This window comes from Callospermophilus lateralis, chromosome 2 (assembly GCF_048772815.1).
Source record: "Callospermophilus lateralis isolate mCalLat2 chromosome 2, mCalLat2.hap1, whole genome shotgun sequence".
NCBI classification, from domain to species: domain Eukaryota; kingdom Metazoa; phylum Chordata; class Mammalia; order Rodentia; family Sciuridae; genus Callospermophilus; species Callospermophilus lateralis.
Window position 1 is genome coordinate 211,855,121 of NC_135306.1, and position 16,496 is coordinate 211,871,616.

The window sequence follows — 16,496 nt, forward strand, 5'->3', positions numbered from 1 at the left end:
GCTTTCCTGAGGCTGAGACTTTGCTGAAAGATGAGAAAGGCTGACCCAGCTCCCTGGGGCGGGGACCCCGCAGAGGGATCAGAAGCCAAGGCTGGAAGGTGGCAGGGGATGGTGACGGCGCCAGCCTTGGGAGTGCTCCCCTATACCACCGGTTATCGGTGACGAGCTCTGCTTCTCCACATGTTGAAGTTTGAATATTAGAGAAGCACACTGAGGCAAGCATATAGGGTAGGGTCTGTTTAAAAAGGGTTAACAGACTTCTCCCTGGAGGGAGAAGGGGGCCATAGCTGGTATCCCAAGAAGCGAGGTCTTCTGCCCTTTTTACATGTCCTAGGTTTCCTCTGTTCTGCTCTCTTCCCCTTATCTGTCTCCTTCCTGTGTCCGTGACTAGGCCCAGGAATGCTGGTGGGATAGCCAAAAGGTGGGACACTGGTGGACTGAACAGGGAAGGGCAGGAATGGATGGAGAGCACAGGACACTTAACAACCTTACAGCTCCTTATAGTAGGGAGGGGCAATTCCTGGGACTGGTTACCTTAGCAACAGGTTAGAGCAAGGGCTCTGAAGGAATTAACATTTCAATCCTTCCTGGGACAGTCTCCTTCTGGCTGGACTCACTCAAAATTGGCCTCCTTGATCTGACCTAACTTGATTTACCTGTCTATATTGACTGCCTGCCTAATTATGGCTTCACAACTACAGCGCAAGCCCTCCTGTGTATAGTGCCTTACTGGCTGGTGTGTGAGCCCCACATTTAAGTCCCCCAGTACTTACCTACATTTCAGAGGAGGAAGGATGGATGCAGAAGGGTTTTCTTGCTCAAGGTCCCATAACTGAGCTAAAATAGGGAGACCATTTTGGCAATGAGGAGCCTTGGCAATTCCAAAGGGAAGCCATTTGTATGGGGAGGTGGTAGGATGTGATTTTTAAAACACTGAACCACTGAGTATCCCCAGCCCACCCCTTTGACATTTTATTTTTATTTCTAGTACTGGGGACTAAACCCAGGGTACTTTACCACTGAGGCACATCCCCAGCCCTTTTTATTTTTTTGAGACAGTGTTTTGTTAAGTTACCAAAGGTCTCACTAAATTACTCATGCTGGCTTCCAACTTGGGATCCTCCTGCTTCAGCCTTCCAAGTCAGTGTGATTACAGCCATGGGCCGTGGGCCACCTCATCTAGCCGTTTTAACCTTTTTTTCTTTGGTACCAGGGATTGAACTGAGGGGCACTCCACCACTAAGCCATATCCCTAGCTCTATTTTGTAGTTTATTTAGAGACAGGGTCTCACTGAGTTGCTTAGTGCCTCACTTTTTGCTGAAGCTGGCTTTGAACTCGCAATTCTCCTGTCTCAGCCTCCCAAGCCTCTGGGATTACAGGCCTGCACCATTGCGCCCAGCTCCATTTTAACCATTTTTTTTAAGTGTACAATTTAGTGTCATTAAATGCATTCACATTGTTACATAACCATCACTATAATCCATCTCTGAACATTTTTCATCATCCCAAACTGAAGCTATACCTACTGCACTCTTCCGCCCCTCACACCCACCATTCTGCTGTTTCTATGATTTTGACTAGGCATTTCATAAAAGGGAAAACATGCAGGATTTGTTCCTTTTTCTTTTTCTTTTATTCTACATTTTCCAAGGTTTATCTGTTCTATAGCATGTATCAGAAGTTGATTTCTTAAGGCTGAACAATATTCCTGTGATTGAGTTTTAAAAACATCCCTCGGGGCTGGGGATGTGGCTCAAGCAGTAGTGTGCTCGCCTGCCATGCGTGCGACCCGGGTTCGATCCTCAGCACCACATACAAACAAAGATGTTGTGTCCGCTGAAAACTAAAAATAAATATTAAAATTCTCTCTCTCTCTCTCTCTCTCTCTCTCTTTCTCTTTAAAAAAAAAAAAATCCCTCTGGGGACTGGGGTTGTGGCTTGGTGGTAGAGCGCTTGCCTAGCACGTGTGAGGCCCAGGGTTCAATCCTCAGCACCGCATATAAATAAATAAAGAAAGAAAGATATTGTGTCAACTATAGCTAAAAAATATTTTAAAAATAAAAATTAAATCACCCCTCTGACAGCTTTGGGAGAAACAATGTGAGGCAGGGGCTGGGAGTATTGGAAGCAGGGAGTCCTGTAGGAACCTGCCCATCCCCATTGGTGGGATGGTGGTGGCTCGGGGTGCAGTGAAGATGGTGCATGTAACATGGTTAATTGGTAGAAGCTTTGTTCATTTCCAGACCATCTTCTCTACTTGACAAGCGTGCTGGGTGAAAGAAGCACAGACCCATCCTCAATGGGGGGCGCATGGTTGGTGGGGGAGGCACTGAGACTCACCTGCTTGGACAAAATCTCATCTCTAGGAGCCTGCTTTTCCTCCCTTGTGATATTCACAGGAGGATTTAGGGAGGCAGCATCAGGCAACCGTGCGCCTGGGACACCTGGCCCAGAATGATGCCATAACTTTAGGAGGGTCATCTGAGCAGAGACTGAGTTAGATCTCTGTAGGACCTGAGAGGAGGTCCTGGAAGGCTTCCTGGAGAAAGGCCTTGGGCTGACTGGAGACGGCCATGCCAGGTTTCCAGTGTCTGGCAAGGGATGAGTGTGGAGCGCAGCTGCGATCGGCCCCCAGAAGTTCCCCCGAGAAACGATGCCCCGACATGCACCGGGTCCCGGGCGACACGGCCCGGCAGCCGGCCGTCCCCGGGGCGCAGACTCTCGGCAGGGGAGGTCGACGGCCGGCGGCGGAGACCGGGAAGGCGGGGCTGGAGGGGGCGGGCCGGCGTCCCTCCCGCCCGGAAGCGCGCGGGCGGGAATCCCGGCGCGGAACGGCTGGCACTCGGGACCGCTCGGTCTGGAGCCCAGGTATAGGCGCCCGAGGCGGCGGGAAGTTTTCTGCGGAGAGGGCAGGGCTGGGGACGGAGGGTGACCTGGAACGGCGGTGGGAGAGCCTCCTCCCGTGGCTGCTAAGTGGAGTCTGTGCCTAGGCTCACTGGCTCCCTCCCTCACTGCTCCAGCGTTCTGGGATCTGGGCCCCCCAGAGCTGATGGGTGTGAAGGTTGAAGGTGGGCTCTCGGGTTGGCACAGCTTGTCATCCCAGCGACTCGGGAGGCTGAGGAAAAAGGATTGCAAGTTGAAGGCCATCCTGAGCAACTTAAAAAAATAAGTAAATAGAAAGGGGTTAGGACGTAGCTCAGTAGCAGAGCATCCCTGGGGTCAATCCATAGGATCACAAGAAATGAATTAAGGAACATGGGCTCTTATCACCAGAGCAGGGGGACAGCCTGGGTGACTTGTCAGGCCTAGGTGGTCACCTGGCCAGATTTCAGAATTAGAGAGTGGTACCTTACTCCTCTTCCTCCCTCAGTGGGCTCCCCTGTGCGGGGAGGGTCACTCTGTCCAGCTCAAGGGCTCCCCATCCCTAGCCAGGGTCCCTGTTTTCCTGATGGGGAGGAGGGGCCCAGCCCCCACTCCTGCCTATTCCTCCCTCTGCTTCTAGCAGCCTCCTTGGGCCCTGTCTGAGCAGGTCTGCCTGGCAAGTTGGGACATGTCTGGCCCCCAAGGACCATCCCTGAGTGATGGCTGCAGCGGCGGAGGGGCTGGAGTCCAGAGAAGCTGCAGCTGCCTCAAAAGATGCTCCAAGACCTGCTGTGGAGTCTGTGGATGCAGGACCTGGAGCATCTCCCTTCCTGGCTGGGAATCGGCTGAATTTGGACCTGTACCCCGAGGGCTGCCACCAGCTGCTGCACCTGTGTGCCCAGCACCGCCAGCAGCTGCTGCAGGTAGAGTTCTTACGGCTGAGCACCCACGAGGACCCTCAACTGCTGGAAGCCACCCTGGCCCAGGTGCCGGGGAACCTGCCACACCTCCGCTCCTTGGTCCTCAAAGGTAAGCCCCCTTGTTCTTGATCCTGTCCCATCTCTAGCTCTGCCCTGCTTCTTGGTCCTCAGAGGCAACCCTGGTCCCAGCTGCAGTTACAGGCTTCTCATCCTTCTGTCCTCAGCCCCTTCACCTTCCTCCCAGTGTAAAGTGGGCTGGGCCTTTGTCCCCAGCTCCGGGCCTAGAGTTGCCCATGGTGCCTCTCCAAAGACCCCAGATGTCCCTGGGTAGGTTGGGCCATCCTGTCAGTTGACGTTGCTGATGATCTCATCTTTTCTTCCCATCTTCCTTCCAGTGTCTCTGGGTTTAGCAGGCAGGTCTGTGCCTTTCATCAAGTGGCTTTCTCTGCCTAGCAGGGCTGACTGGGTGGTTCTAAGGGCTACATCTGCTTCTACCACTTCCAGGAGGACAAAATCGGGGTGCCCTGGGTGCCTGCCTCCAGGGAACCCTGACCACGTTGCCCACTGGCCTGAGTACCTTGGCCCACCTGGTCCACCTAGACCTGAGCTTCAACAAACTGGAGACACTGCCAGCCTGTGTCCCTCAGCTGCGCAGCCTGGACACGCTCCTTCTCTCTTATAACTGCCTGTCAGTGCTCCCTGAGACCCTGGGTGCTCTCCATGTTCTCACCTTCCTCACTGTGACACACAACTGCCTGCAAAAGCTGCCCCCGGCACTGGGGGCCCTGTCTGCCCTGCAGCAACTTGATCTCTCAGAGAACCTTCTGGACACACTACCTCCTGAGATTGGAGGCCTGAGCAACCTCACTGAACTCAACCTGGCCTCCAACCGGCTGCAGAGCCTCCCTGTCTCCCTTGGTGAGTAGCAGCGGCATCCGTGACTTGGCTCACTAGTCCAAGAAGTCGCACCCCTACCCATTTCTTCCCTGCAGGCTTGGGCTGTGGCTCCTCTCCTCTTCCACAGGAGACCCTGCACCCATAGGCTTGCCTACCTTTTAGCTTTCACTCCTCCCAGGCTGACCTGGGCAGCCTTGTCTACCAAGAGGTGGACCTGTAACAGCTTCCCTGGGGCTGTGGCGTGAGTGTCCTATTGTGGAGCCCCAGGGCCAGAGGTGGCCCTGAGTAGTCCTCTGCTCAACCTGAGTCAGCACCTGCTGCAGTGGGACTGCGGTCCTTGCGGCTCCTTGTTTTGCACAGCAACTTCCTGACCTCAGTGCCTGCTGGCCTGGCCCATCTCCCACTGCTCACTCGGCTTGACCTGAGGGACAACCAGCTCCGGCACCTGCCTCCTGAGCTACTAGATGCACCCTTTGTGCGCTTACAGGGGAACCCCCTGGGTGAGGCCTCGCCGGACTCTCTGAGTCCTCCAGGTAGCTTGCTGTAGGGATGGGCCAGGCAGGGAGGACACAGGCACGTTGCTGTCCTGATGACTCATCTGTCCTTTGTGCAGGCACACCCCCAGTTCTTGAAATGCCAAAACTGTTCCTGACCTCAGATTTGGACAGGTATGAAGTGGGAAAGGAGGGCTAAAGGAGATCTGTCCACCCTGTCACCCAGGCTATTCTGGACACTTTGTTTTCTGTGTGTCAGGAGTCCTAGGGAGCCAGGCTCTGACCAGATCTTGTGTCTGACCCCACACCCCTTTCCTCACTCAGCTTCCCTGTGACCCCCCAAGGCTGCTCTGTAACTCTGGCCTGTGGCGTCCGCCTGCGGTTCCCAGCAGGGGCCACCACTACCCCCATCACTGTCCACTATCGACTGTGGCTGCCGGAACCAGCACTTGTCTCCTTGGGCCCTCATGACTCCCTGCTCAGCGGTGTCCTGGAGCTGTGGCCCCATGGGGTGGCTTTTCAGCAGGCATGGCCAAGGTAGGGAGGGTGGCAGGTTTGGAGGCCACAGGCCTGGCCCCAGCCCTCACACCACCATTGCCTGGCAGGATGTGAGCCTGTGGCTGCTCTTTGTCCCCCCACGGGCCCGTCGTTGCCATGAGGTAGTGGTCAGAACCCGCAGGGACAATAGCTGGAGTGACCTGGAGACCCACCTAGAGGAAGAGGCACCCAAGGTGAGGCTGCCCAGGCCTTTGGGTGAGGGGAGGCAGGGAGTGGCATCTCTGCCTTGACTCTCTACCCTGATCTGTCCCCCTTGTGTGTCCCAGCGGCTCTGGGCTCGCTGCCAGGTGCCCCACTTCTCATGGTTCCTTGTGGTTTTGCGCCCTGTATCCAATGCCTGCGTGGTACCTCCAGAGGGGACACTGCTGAGCTCTTCAGGTCATCCTGGGGTCAAGGTCACCTTCCCCCCTGGGGCCACCGAGGAGCCTCGTCATGTCTCCATGCAGGTATAGCCAGCGTAGCACCAAGGGTATCAGGTGACAGCATGGCACCCAGGCAGGTGCTCAGGTAGCTGTCTGCACAGGTGGTGCACATGGCTGGCCGAGAGTTGCGCGCCCTTCTAGGGGAGCCAGAGGCTGCGGTGAGCCCCCTGCTATGCCTCTCACAGAGTGGTCCCCCCAGCTTCCTCCAACCAGTTACAGTGCAGCTACCCCTGCCCCCTGGTGTCACAGGTGAGAGGTCACTGTGCCATTGGGTAGAGGAGACAGTGCTTGGAAGGGCCAGCCAGAGACCTCAGCCTGCTGCCCTTTCCTGTCTAGGCTTCAGCCTGGACCATTCCCGCCTGCACCTGCTGTACTGGGCCCCTCCTGCAGCCACCTGGGATGACATCACGGCTCAGGTGGTGCTGGAGCTCACTCATCTGTATGCACGCTTCCAGGTCACACATTTCTCCTGGTCAGTGCTTCCCAGGTCCCCCTCCCTGCCCTCCCCCAGTCTGGTCTGCACAGTGCACCTCACCACTGACCCTCCCAGGTACTGGCTCTGGTACACCACCAAGACCTGTGTGGGGGGCCTGGCGCGGAAGGCCTGGGAGCGGCTACGGCTGCACCAAGTCAACCTCATTGCCCTGCAAAGGCGCCGAGACCCCGAGCAGGTCCTGCTGCAGTGCCTGCCCCGAAACAAGGTGGGGATGGCAGGAGGGCAGCAGGGAGACGAAACCCTGGGGGGGAAGCATTGAGCTTGGGGTCTAAGCTACGGGGGTGTCCCTGCAGGTGGATGCCACCCTACGCCGGCTGCTGGAGCGCTATCGAGGGCCTGAGCCCTCTGACACTGTGGAGATGTTTGAGGGGGAGAAGTTCTTTGCTGCCTTCGAGCGAGGCATTGACGTGGATGCTGGTAAGTCTCCCTCCCCAGGAGGGCCTGGGGTCTGCCCTCCCGCCTGCCCTGCTGAGCCTGTCTTGTGCCCCCAGACCGCCCAGACTGTGTGGAGGGCAGGGTCTGCTTTGTGTTCTACTCTCACCTGAAGAACGTGAAGGAAGTTTACATCACCACAGCTCTGGATCGGGAAGCTCAGGCAGTGCGAGGCCAGGTGGGCCAACAGGGTAGGAGACCCAGGTCACCTGGGCAGAGGCCAGAGGTCTGAAACTCATCTGATCTCTCCTCAGGTGTCCTTTTATCGGGGCTCAGTGCCTGTGGAGGTACCCCAAGAGGCTGAGGCTGCCCGGCAGAGGAAGGGTGCAGATGCCCTCTGGATGGCCACTCTGCCTCTCAAGCTGCCGGTGCGGCTGGGGAGCAGTGGGTGTGGGGAGGGACAGAGTCCTGGGAGTAACCAGGGATGTGAGGGTGGGGTCAGGGCTCACCTGTTCTGCTCCTCCTGACAGAGACTTCAGGGGCTCAAGGGTCACGGGAAGGGGGCCAGGCTTTCCCTGGCACCCCTGAACCTGGGCGACGCTGAGACTGGCTTTCTGACTCAGAGCAACCTGCTGAGTGTGGCTGGGCGCCTGGGTCCCGACTGGCCAGCCGTGGCCTTGCACTTGGGCATGCCCTACCGAGAGCTGCAGCGCATCCGGCATGAGTTCCGGTGAGCCTCCCAGTGAACCCCATGCAGCCTCAGGGCCAGGCCCTGACTACCAAGGTGTTCCTGATTATTTCTGGCAGAAGTTTCAAGGAGGCCGGGACAAGCTCCAGGCTGGAAAGGGAGGGTTTGGCCACAACTGGTCCACAGAGCAAGGAACCCTTTATGAGGGTCTGTGACCCCCTTGATCACTACCCCCCTTCTCCAAGGGACGACCTGGATGGGCAAATCCGCCACATGCTCTTCTCCTGGGCAGAGCGCCAGGCTGGGCAGCCAGGGGCTGTGGAGCTCTTGCTGCAGGCCCTGGAGCAGAGTGACCGGCAGGATGTGGCTGAAGAAGTACGGGCCATCTTGGAGCTCGGCCGCCACAAGTACCAGGACAGCATCCGCCGTACGGGCCTGGCTGCGGAGGACTCTGCTCTGCCAGGCACATCAGCCTCACAGTCCACAGAGCCTGCCCAGGCCTAAGCCCAGCAGGCTCTGGACATTGGCCTGGCCCCTGGCAGAGCTCGACCTTCAAGTCTCTCCCCTGTCTGGGGGCGATGTAAACCTGTACTGTTCCATCTACCATCTCAGAGCTTGGCTGGTCCATCAGGTGGAGAGGCAGTTGGAGTGAAGGCAGGGCCAGGCTATCTGAGGCCCAGCCTCTACTGGGAGGGGGTTCTGTGTGCCCAGTCTTCCCATGGCCTTTGCTCCTGCCCCTCCCTCAGACCATGCCTGTTGCCCGTGGCCCTGATCTTCCCAGAAGTGGAGAGGAGCTGACTCTACAAAGTAACGGTTCTATCAGAGATGGATACAAAGTCACCTGTGTGGTTTTGTGATTGTGCATCCACCGAGCCCACCAGCCTTGGCAGGCTGATTCCCGGCTGAGCTGGGAACCCCCTCCTCCCCCAGGATGCCCTCATCCACCGTGCTCCCTGCCACCTAATCAGACATGGGCCCTGGGGACGCGCAGAATCCCAGCTTTGCCGCCCTACTTGCAGGGAGGGGTGGTCTTGGGCTAGGACTGTGGCCTGGCTGGGCGCAGTGGCCATGGCGACCGGGAGGGGGAGCCGAAGCCCGAGAGCCAGCCCAGGCCTGGGGGCGGAGCGCGCGCGGCGCCGAGCGGACGCGCCTCCCTGCCTAGGTGCAGGCCGGGTGCGCGGCACAGCGGGGAGGCGAGCGCGGCGGAGTGCGGTGAGTGCCCGGAGGGTGGGTCTCGTGGTCGCCCACCTGAGCGCAACTGGGCTGCGAGGATAGAGGGTGTCGGAGTGGCTGGGTGAGGTGACAGCTGCCCGGACAAGGAGGCCCCGGTAGGGCCCAGCCCGGCGGATGCTCGGATCCACCATCGCCAGGGTGTGGGAGGCCGTGCTCGGCCCCGCGGTTCCGGGCGCGCTCCCTGTGCACACGTGTCCACGTGTCCCCGCGGGGTGAAAGCCTAAGCTGGAGCCCGGGAAGGAGGAGCCAGGCTGTGGGGGGCGCACACAGGGGACCTCACGGATCTTGCGTGCACATGTAAATGGCCAGAATCCGGGTCATCAAGGCCTGGTGAACCCCAACTACGGAGTAGGGTCTGAGCTTGCCTGGATCACAGCACGCAGCCTCCCACCCGGTCCTCCTTTGTCCCGGGTTGGTGTACTTCACAATTGGAGACCCTTACAGGGCCCTTCCAGCCAGCAGAACAGAAAGACCCTCCCAAGAGGAAGGCTGGGGGAGGCTGAACCGGTTCCCACTCTTGAACCTTGGCCCGTAGCCTTTCTCAGGGGTAGGGGAAGCTGGGCAGCTCATTAGGGAGATTTCACCTGTGGGTCAGGGAAGAAGCAGTATGGTCCTGCAGGGCATGGGGGTGGCTTTTGTGTGCTCCCTTGCTATCAGGCTGCCTGCAGCCTCGGGTACCTGAGTGGAAAGTTGGGGTGACCAGACTTGGCTCTGGTGCCTCAGGCCTGGCGGGGCTGCCAGGTTTCTGTGGCCACAGGGCAGGTGCGGGGGCGGGACCTTGACTGACAGCTGTCTCAGGCAGCGTGGAACCCAGGAGTGAAGACAGAAAAGGGGGGTTCAGTCCAGAGCCCCCTCCCAGTGCCAGTTTTTCCCAGGCAGAGCCCCTCGCTGTCAGCTCAGTAGCTCCTCCCTGATGATCTGGCCTGCACTGCATGGTGTGGGGCACAGGGCTGACTCAGTCCTTGGGATGTGGGGGCCTGTGTCACTCTTCCCCTCCCCACTCCAGGTGGGCTGTCAGACTCTGGCACCCCCAAGACCCAGGTGGCCTCCTGAGGTAGGATCTGGGGGGCTGGGTGGGCTCACTCCATCCTGGAGGAAGGGCAGGGGCTCCTAGGGAGAGCTGAGGCTAGCAACAGGGTGAGCTGGCTGTGGCCAGACTATACCTGGAGGGGGTGGGGAGGGGTACAGAGGAGTCAGGCTGAAGTTCAGAGGTCAAGAACTGGGCTGAGAGAGGTAGTTCTCCACTGAGGTTCTGGGTGTGCCGGTGGTGACCAGAGCAGTGCTGGGAGTGTCAGCTTCCATGCCCTCTGGACCTGCCAGGTAAGCAGGGCCTGTGGAGGGCATCCAGTGACCTCTGAGACCCAGGCACCCTTCCCTGCCCTTGCCAGTGGACGGGCATGCCTTCCTGAATCCCACTGTCAGGTCCACTGACGTTCACCTGCCTGGACAGACACATCACAGCTGAGCGTGTGCCGACACCTCTCCACAGGGTACACCTGCAGGTGCCTGAAGGGTGCCGGGGCACAGAGCACCCCAGCCCTTGGGCTTCCAGAACCCTAGACAGATCCTGGTTCATCTCACAGGCTACAGACAGGAACCCGCCCAGCCAGCCTGTGTCAGACCCCCTTGCCACCCAGTCCAAGGCCAGCCCTGCTCCTGAAGCAGTCTCACCCCTTCTCTTCCCTTCTCCCGAAGCTGCAGGGATCCCCAGCTTGCCCAAAGTGAAAGAGAAAGTCCCCCCCCAGCCAGGCCCCGCCCCAGCCTGTGGCCAATCCCTAGGTCCCTTCCCTCCTCCCTTGGCTGGCAGCTCCTTATCTCCTCCCAGAGGCAGCTTGCTGGAGCCGCGGAGGAGCTCTCTGCACCTCAGGGGTAAGCAGGACCCAGCAGGTGGTGGGAGTGGTGGAGCCCAGGAGGCTGTGGACAGCCCAGCAAGGTGAAGGTCATGAGTCCTTGCAGGGCCTGAGGATATGAGCCAGCAGTATGACCCTGGGCAGCTGTGCTGGGGTATAAGCCAGCTGACCTCTGAGGAGAACTGGGGGAAACAGAAAGTTGGAGTGGACAGACTCCAGGATGCCCTCCACAGTTCAGTTTTTATGGCCATGTCCCCCATGGTGCCCCTGAAGCTGACGCTTGTCTCCGAGAGTCCTGCTGCTAGTGGGAGAGGCCCTTTTCTCCACAGCCCTAGAGGAGATGGGGTCCCAAAGTCCCCTGGGGGCTAGCCATTTCCCAGGCTGCTCCCTAGTGCCTTTTGTTCTCAGGCTCTCTGAGGTGCTGGTCAGCGGGTTCCTGTGTCTGGGAGTGAAACTCAGAGGTTGGAGAGGAGGGTGGGGAATGGGCTGGGTGTGGGTGGGCACTGTGCTTCCCTGGGGAGGAGACCCTGCAGTCCTGAGTGGGACTGTCATGGGGTTTGGGGGCTGTCCCTGGGATGGCCAAGTCCATCTGGGCAGCCAGGAACCTCACCTAGGTGGGGGGTCCTAGGGTGAAGGCCCCAGCCCCATCCTGAAGAGGGTAGGGGACAGCTGCCTCTGTTCAAAGCTGGGGAAATGGTCACCACAGTCCAGTCCAGGCTCAGGGTGCCACTGCTTCTCAGAGGTGCCTGGCCCTTTAAAAGCTGGAGCTTGCCCCTTGTGCACGTGAGCATGAGTGTGTGCATTTGTGAGGTTGTGCCAGCCGGGAGACGCTGTGAGGAGGGCACTGAGGGGGAACCAGGTGGCCTGGGATGGGCCAGGTGGCAGCCACCTCCCCTCCTTCTGTTGTGCATCCTCAGGACATGTTAAGACTCCATTCTGGGGTGGGGGGGTGGGGAGCTTGACGCAGAGCCTGAGATGGAGGGTGGGGGAAGCAGTTTCCCATGATGGGCCCCCCTCCTGATTCCTGTCCCCTCTTTTTTCCAAGGCAGAAGTGGTGACCATTGCCTTGAAGCCCCCTGAACTGGAGGGTCACCCCTGCACTTGGTCCTACCCTCCATCGCAGCTGCCTCCCCCCTTCTCCTGTCACCACCTCCACCTCCTGGCCTCCACCTCTCCTGCTCCTGCCCGGGTGTGCTTGAGTTAAATGGCTGATAAACAGATCAGGTCAGACTTGACCCTGCCCTGGGCTTCAGCCCTAGCCACACACCCCACCACAGGTGGAGGGAGTGTGTGCTGACCCTGGCCCTGCATACACAGCCTGCCAGCAAAGCTCATCAATGGCGGCATCGCTGGGCTGATTGGGGTCACCTGTGTGTTTCCCATCGACCTGGCCAAGACCAGGCTGCAGAACCAGCAGAATGGCCAGCGCATGTACACGAGCATGTGAGTATGCCCTACCGGCAGTGTGTGGAGGCACGCAGGGAAGCTGTGCCTTGTGCCCTTTGCCATTTGATGAGGAAACAGGGCAGGACAGCCTGGAGAGACCCCTTCCAGGCCAGGAGTCAGTGTGGAGGCTTTTGACTGGCCTCTCTCTTAGCCCTGGACACTCCAGGCTGGGCAGGAAAGGAGCTGGCCAGCATCTGCACTAGAGAACAGGGGTCGCCAGCTGGCCCCCAGCTCACCCCCTAACCCCTTTGGCTGCAGGTCTGACTGCCTTATCAAGACCATCCGCTCTGAGGGCTACTTCGGCATGTACCGGGGTGAGGCTTGGGATGGGCTGGGCCTGGGTGGCACCTCCCATGGCCTGGGCAGAGAGCATGGGATGAGCAGTGTGGCTGAACCTGGGGTGTGTGTGGCGGGGGTTGTCTGGGGTGCTGCTGCTCCTGTGTGGAGGTCATTAGCCAAGCCCTGGGTGAGCGGGGGTTGGATGACCAAGGGCTGGATCTCTGGTAAATAGCAGTTCTCAGCCCTTGGCCTGGGCATTGCCCTCAGCCCCTCTGCTAGGACACTGCAGATGATCTGCCTCTCATGGCAGCTGCAGCTGGAGACTGGGGGCATTATGCAAAGCCGCTCAGGAAGCAATCCCAGCAGAGCTGGATTTGCCCAGATGCTGTGCAGCCCTGAGCCCTGCACTGAGATGGGCTGCCCATCCCCTAGCTTTGACCAATCCAGGCCACACACACCTGTGGACTGCCAGGGGGCCTGGATTCTTGGGTCTGATCCCCTGCACCTGCAGCCGAGTAAGGCCAGTTCTTGCCTCTTGCCGGAGTCAGACACATGGAGTTGGAAGGGGAGGGAAGGGGGCTAGGAGGAGGCTGCAGCACAGCCCAGCCTGCTTGGTTCCTGCCTGCCTGGCACACACCAGCCTGAATGTGGGTGAGAGGGCAGAAGGCGGTGCCAGTAGTGCCTCGGGTGGGGCTTGGCTGGCCAGGAGGCAAGTGCTGGCCCAGGGCCTCCCCAGCCCAGGCTGCTGAGCCTGTCCACCCCCACCAGGTCTTCCTATGTCTCCCCACCAGCCCCATCTGACCCCCAAATGTCCCCCAGGAGCCGCCGTGAACCTGACACTGGTCACCCCTGAGAAGGCCATCAAGCTGGCTGCCAATGACTTCTTTCGACACCAGCTCTCTAAGGATGGGTGAGAGGCTTGGCCTTCCTGCTGGCTCTTGGGGGGCCAAGATCTGGGGCTTGGGGGCTGTGATGAAAGTCAGCCCCGCCAGCCGGCTCCTTCCTGACTTCTGTGACCTTGCAGGGTAGACTGACTGGCCTGTATGGGGAGACTCAAAGTGGACGCTGAGTCAGTGGCTGTTGGCCACCAGCCACTAATGGCTGCCAGGACTTGGGGGCATCAACCAGCTCCCCCATCACTGAAGAGTAGGGATGCGAGGGGGACCCCCTTTCCGAGTACTCAGAACCATAATTCTCGTGTCTCTCTGTGAGAAGATGACCCCACTACCTTCCCCAGCCCTGCCCTAGGAGCCATCTGTCTTTTTGGTTGGTGTCTGTTGTTGGAGGCCTGAGGCTGGGGACCGTATCCCCAGGGAGCCACGTCTGCCTCCACCACCCACAGCCCTTTCACACCAGCCTCCACAGGCAGCCTACTGGGCAGGCAGTTCTGCACATCTCCTCATGGCAGGTGGCCTCTCCACTACAGGCAGAAGCTGACCCTGCCTAAGGAGATGCTGGCTGGCTGTGGGGCAGGCACCTGCCAGGTGATCGTGACCACCCCCATGGAGATGCTGAAGATCCAGCTGCAGGATGCAGGCCGCATCGGTGAGGAGCAAGGGATAGGGTCAGCAGCCAGGCCTGTCCCCTGCCTCACCATGCCAGGAGGAAGAGACCAAAGCCCCTTTTTCACCAGCTGCCCAGAAGAAGATGCTGGCTGCTCAGGCCCAGCTCTCAGCCCATGGGGCCACCCAGCCCTCAGTGGAGGCTCCTGCTGCTCCCCGGCCCACAGCCACCCAGTTAACCCGTGACCTGCTGCGGAACCATGGCATTGCTGGCCTCTACAAGGGACTGGGGGCCACCCTGCTCAGGTGGGAGGGCTGGCGGGCAGGCTGGAGGAGGTAGAGGCCTACCTGCCCTGTCCCCCCTCTCCATAGGGACTACCCCTTCCATCCCTGCTTCCCCAGCCCCAAGGTCGGCTCCGCCCCTTCTCTGGGGAGGGTGGGGGGGTGGCTACCCCTCTCCTTCCCCTCTTCCCCAGCCCAAGGTCGGCTGCACCCCTCCTCTCTGCAGGGATGTACCCTTCTCCATTGTGTACTTCCCTCTCTTTGCCAACCTGAACCAGCTGGGCCGCCCTGCCTCGGAGGAGAAGGCGCCCTTCTACGTGTCGTTCCTGGCCGGCTGTGTGGCTGGCAGTGCCGCAGCTGTGGCAGTCAACCCATGCGATGGTCAGGGCTCCCCTGGGCCACGCGGGGGAGTGGGCTGAGGGCAGGGCACAGGCTTCAGGCTGACCCTGTGTCCTCTTGCAGTGGTGAAGACCCGTCTCCAGTCTCTCCAGCGAGGCCTGAATGAGGACACCTACTCTGGGTTTCTGGACTGCGCCAGGTGGGCCAGGCCCAAGGGGTGGGGGCTGGGGTGGGGGCTGGGCGCCAGTTCTGACCCCCCTCCCCCCACAGGAAGATCTGGCAACACGAGGGTCCTTCTGCTTTCCTGAAGGGTGCCTACTGTCGTGCCCTGGTCATCGCCCCACTGTTTGGCATTGCTCAGGTGGTCTACTTCCTGGGGATCGCAGAGTCCCTGTTGGGGCTGCTGCAGGGCCCCCAGGCCTGAACCCAGCAGCTGCCCCTCCCCAGTCTGTTGGCTGTGGCCTGGGTGGGGTGCCAGCCCAGGACTGAGTGAGAGAAGGTCTCCCCAATCCTGCATGGCCAACAGGGGAGGCTGGGGTAGGGGAGCAGGGTCCACATGGGTGGTGCACACAGAGATCCCCATGGGGTTCTGCAGGCACAACTATTGGGATCAACGTCTTATTTATGTAGAAAACGCAGAAATCTGTACATTCCTGGAGCCAGTCCCTGACCCAGCCTTGCCCTGGCCTGAGCACCCCCAGGGGCAGAGCTGGTCTCTGGGCTGGGGGCCCTCAGGCCTGGGCTGGGCAGGCTGGACCCTACCCCCAGGCCCCTGGCTCCTTTCTGAGGCTCTCCTGGTCTACAAAGGGGACCTGCACAAACCTATTTATTGAAACTGCTGCGCCCTCGTGGCCCTGCCTGTCCTTCCGTCCATGGTCCATCCCCTCTTGCTGCTCTCCTCTTGGCCAGGATTCCACTCTGCCTCTTCCCCACATAGCACGGGAGTCCCAGGCGGGGAGCCACCATGAGTTCTGATTCTAGGACAAGCCCCTCCCCTCCCACTGTGGGATCTCTGGTGAGCCACTCAGTCCCACCCCAGGCCAGGCTCAGGGTCTCTGCTTGGGGGGTGGGGAGCAGGTTTGCCTGCCAGCCTTCTCATGGCCTGTGGGGAGGCTGCTGCCCCTCCCCATGTGGCCAGGCACCATGTGCACCCCAGCCCCTCTGCGGACCCCATACAAAATTTCTCCATCCTGTCTTCTGAGATCCCATCCCTGGACTGAGATTTGTCAGGGGAGAGGGTGGACAATAGGGCCAGTATAAAGCCTGGGGCACCTGCTCTGCTCATGGGAAAGGGGTGGAAGCTGCTGCCCCAGTCCTCCCAGGGTTTACCCTACTCTTTGGGCCTCTAGTTAAGGCCCCTGACCACATTGAGAAAGTCCCCTCTCCCAGCCCTGGAACCCTCTGTGTTGTGAACTGAGGCAGGCTCCCTATCCTGCCCCAGCCATGTGATTGTGTTGGTGACTGATCCTGATGTGCTGGTGCTGTGTCCCCAAAACCTAGCTCCCTCTGTGGAGGCCCCTTCCCAGTGACACTACCTGGGCTCAGGTCTGGGCCCCCAGTTCACGGTTGCTCCTGGGAGCTCCCTCCCATCATGTCTGTACCTTGAAAGCTGCTGCTGCTGCTTACAGAATTATATTTTTTTTTCTTTTGAAGAGTTTTAAGGAGTTGTAACTTTTTGTGTCTTGTCACGTAAAAGGGTAAATAAATATTCTAAATAGAACTCTCCTTTCTGGAAGTCTTTTTGGTGATGGGGCGGGAAGGGCAATCCTCGCCTCCCCAGCAGACCTAGGTCTGCCCATCCCACCTGCCTAGGGGAACCAAGGAAGAGGGGCCGGCCAGGCCTCCCCACTGCCCC

General features: G+C 59.5%; 3 protein-coding genes across 10 annotated transcripts; 2 read left to right on the forward strand and 1 right to left on the reverse strand.

Moving 5' to 3' along the window:
• Positions 1 to 1,587: 1,587 nt before the first annotated feature.
• Positions 1,588 to 11,911, reverse strand: LOC143393126 (uncharacterized). Its single transcript, XM_077108618.1, has 4 exons — positions 11,905 to 11,911; positions 10,615 to 10,654; positions 2,342 to 3,116; positions 1,588 to 1,844 (listed from the first exon to the last, which is right to left on the reverse strand). Exons 1-4 carry the CDS (start codon positions 11,909 to 11,911, stop codon positions 1,755 to 1,757), a joined length of 912 nt encoding a protein of 303 aa, XP_076964733.1. The 3' UTR covers positions 1,588 to 1,754.
• Pidd1 (p53-induced death domain protein 1) lies at positions 2,244 to 8,550 on the forward strand. Its single transcript, XM_076847838.2, has 16 exons — positions 2,244 to 2,869; positions 3,504 to 3,892; positions 4,288 to 4,701; positions 5,004 to 5,213; positions 5,294 to 5,348; positions 5,499 to 5,700; positions 5,780 to 5,905; positions 5,999 to 6,178; positions 6,256 to 6,403; positions 6,491 to 6,626; positions 6,705 to 6,855; positions 6,944 to 7,067; positions 7,142 to 7,260; positions 7,337 to 7,450; positions 7,553 to 7,752; positions 7,956 to 8,550. Exons 2-16 carry the CDS (start codon positions 3,583 to 3,585, stop codon positions 8,212 to 8,214), a joined length of 2,748 nt encoding a protein of 915 aa, XP_076703953.1. The 5' UTR covers positions 2,244 to 2,869; positions 3,504 to 3,582; the 3' UTR covers positions 8,215 to 8,550.
• On the forward strand, positions 8,833 to 16,361 carry Slc25a22 (solute carrier family 25 member 22). Of its 8 annotated transcripts, none has more exons than XM_076847829.1 (11): positions 8,905 to 8,922; positions 10,769 to 10,812; positions 11,839 to 12,017; positions 12,111 to 12,236; positions 12,498 to 12,553; positions 13,338 to 13,428; positions 13,945 to 14,063; positions 14,152 to 14,326; positions 14,529 to 14,683; positions 14,765 to 14,840; positions 14,912 to 16,361. In XM_076847829.1, exons 3-11 carry the CDS (start codon positions 11,998 to 12,000, stop codon positions 15,063 to 15,065), a joined length of 972 nt encoding a protein of 323 aa, XP_076703944.1. In that variant the 5' UTR covers positions 8,905 to 8,922; positions 10,769 to 10,812; positions 11,839 to 11,997; the 3' UTR covers positions 15,066 to 16,361. The 8 variants fall into 8 exon arrangements, with proteins under 8 accessions (XP_076703947.1, XP_076703948.1, XP_076703944.1 ...); XM_076847830.1 differs by lacking the exon at positions 8,905 to 8,922 and adding an exon at positions 9,980 to 9,997; XM_076847832.1 differs by lacking the exon at positions 10,769 to 10,812 and having other exon boundaries at positions 8,833 to 8,922; positions 11,843 to 12,017.
• The last annotated feature ends 135 nt before the right edge of the window (positions 16,362 to 16,496 follow it).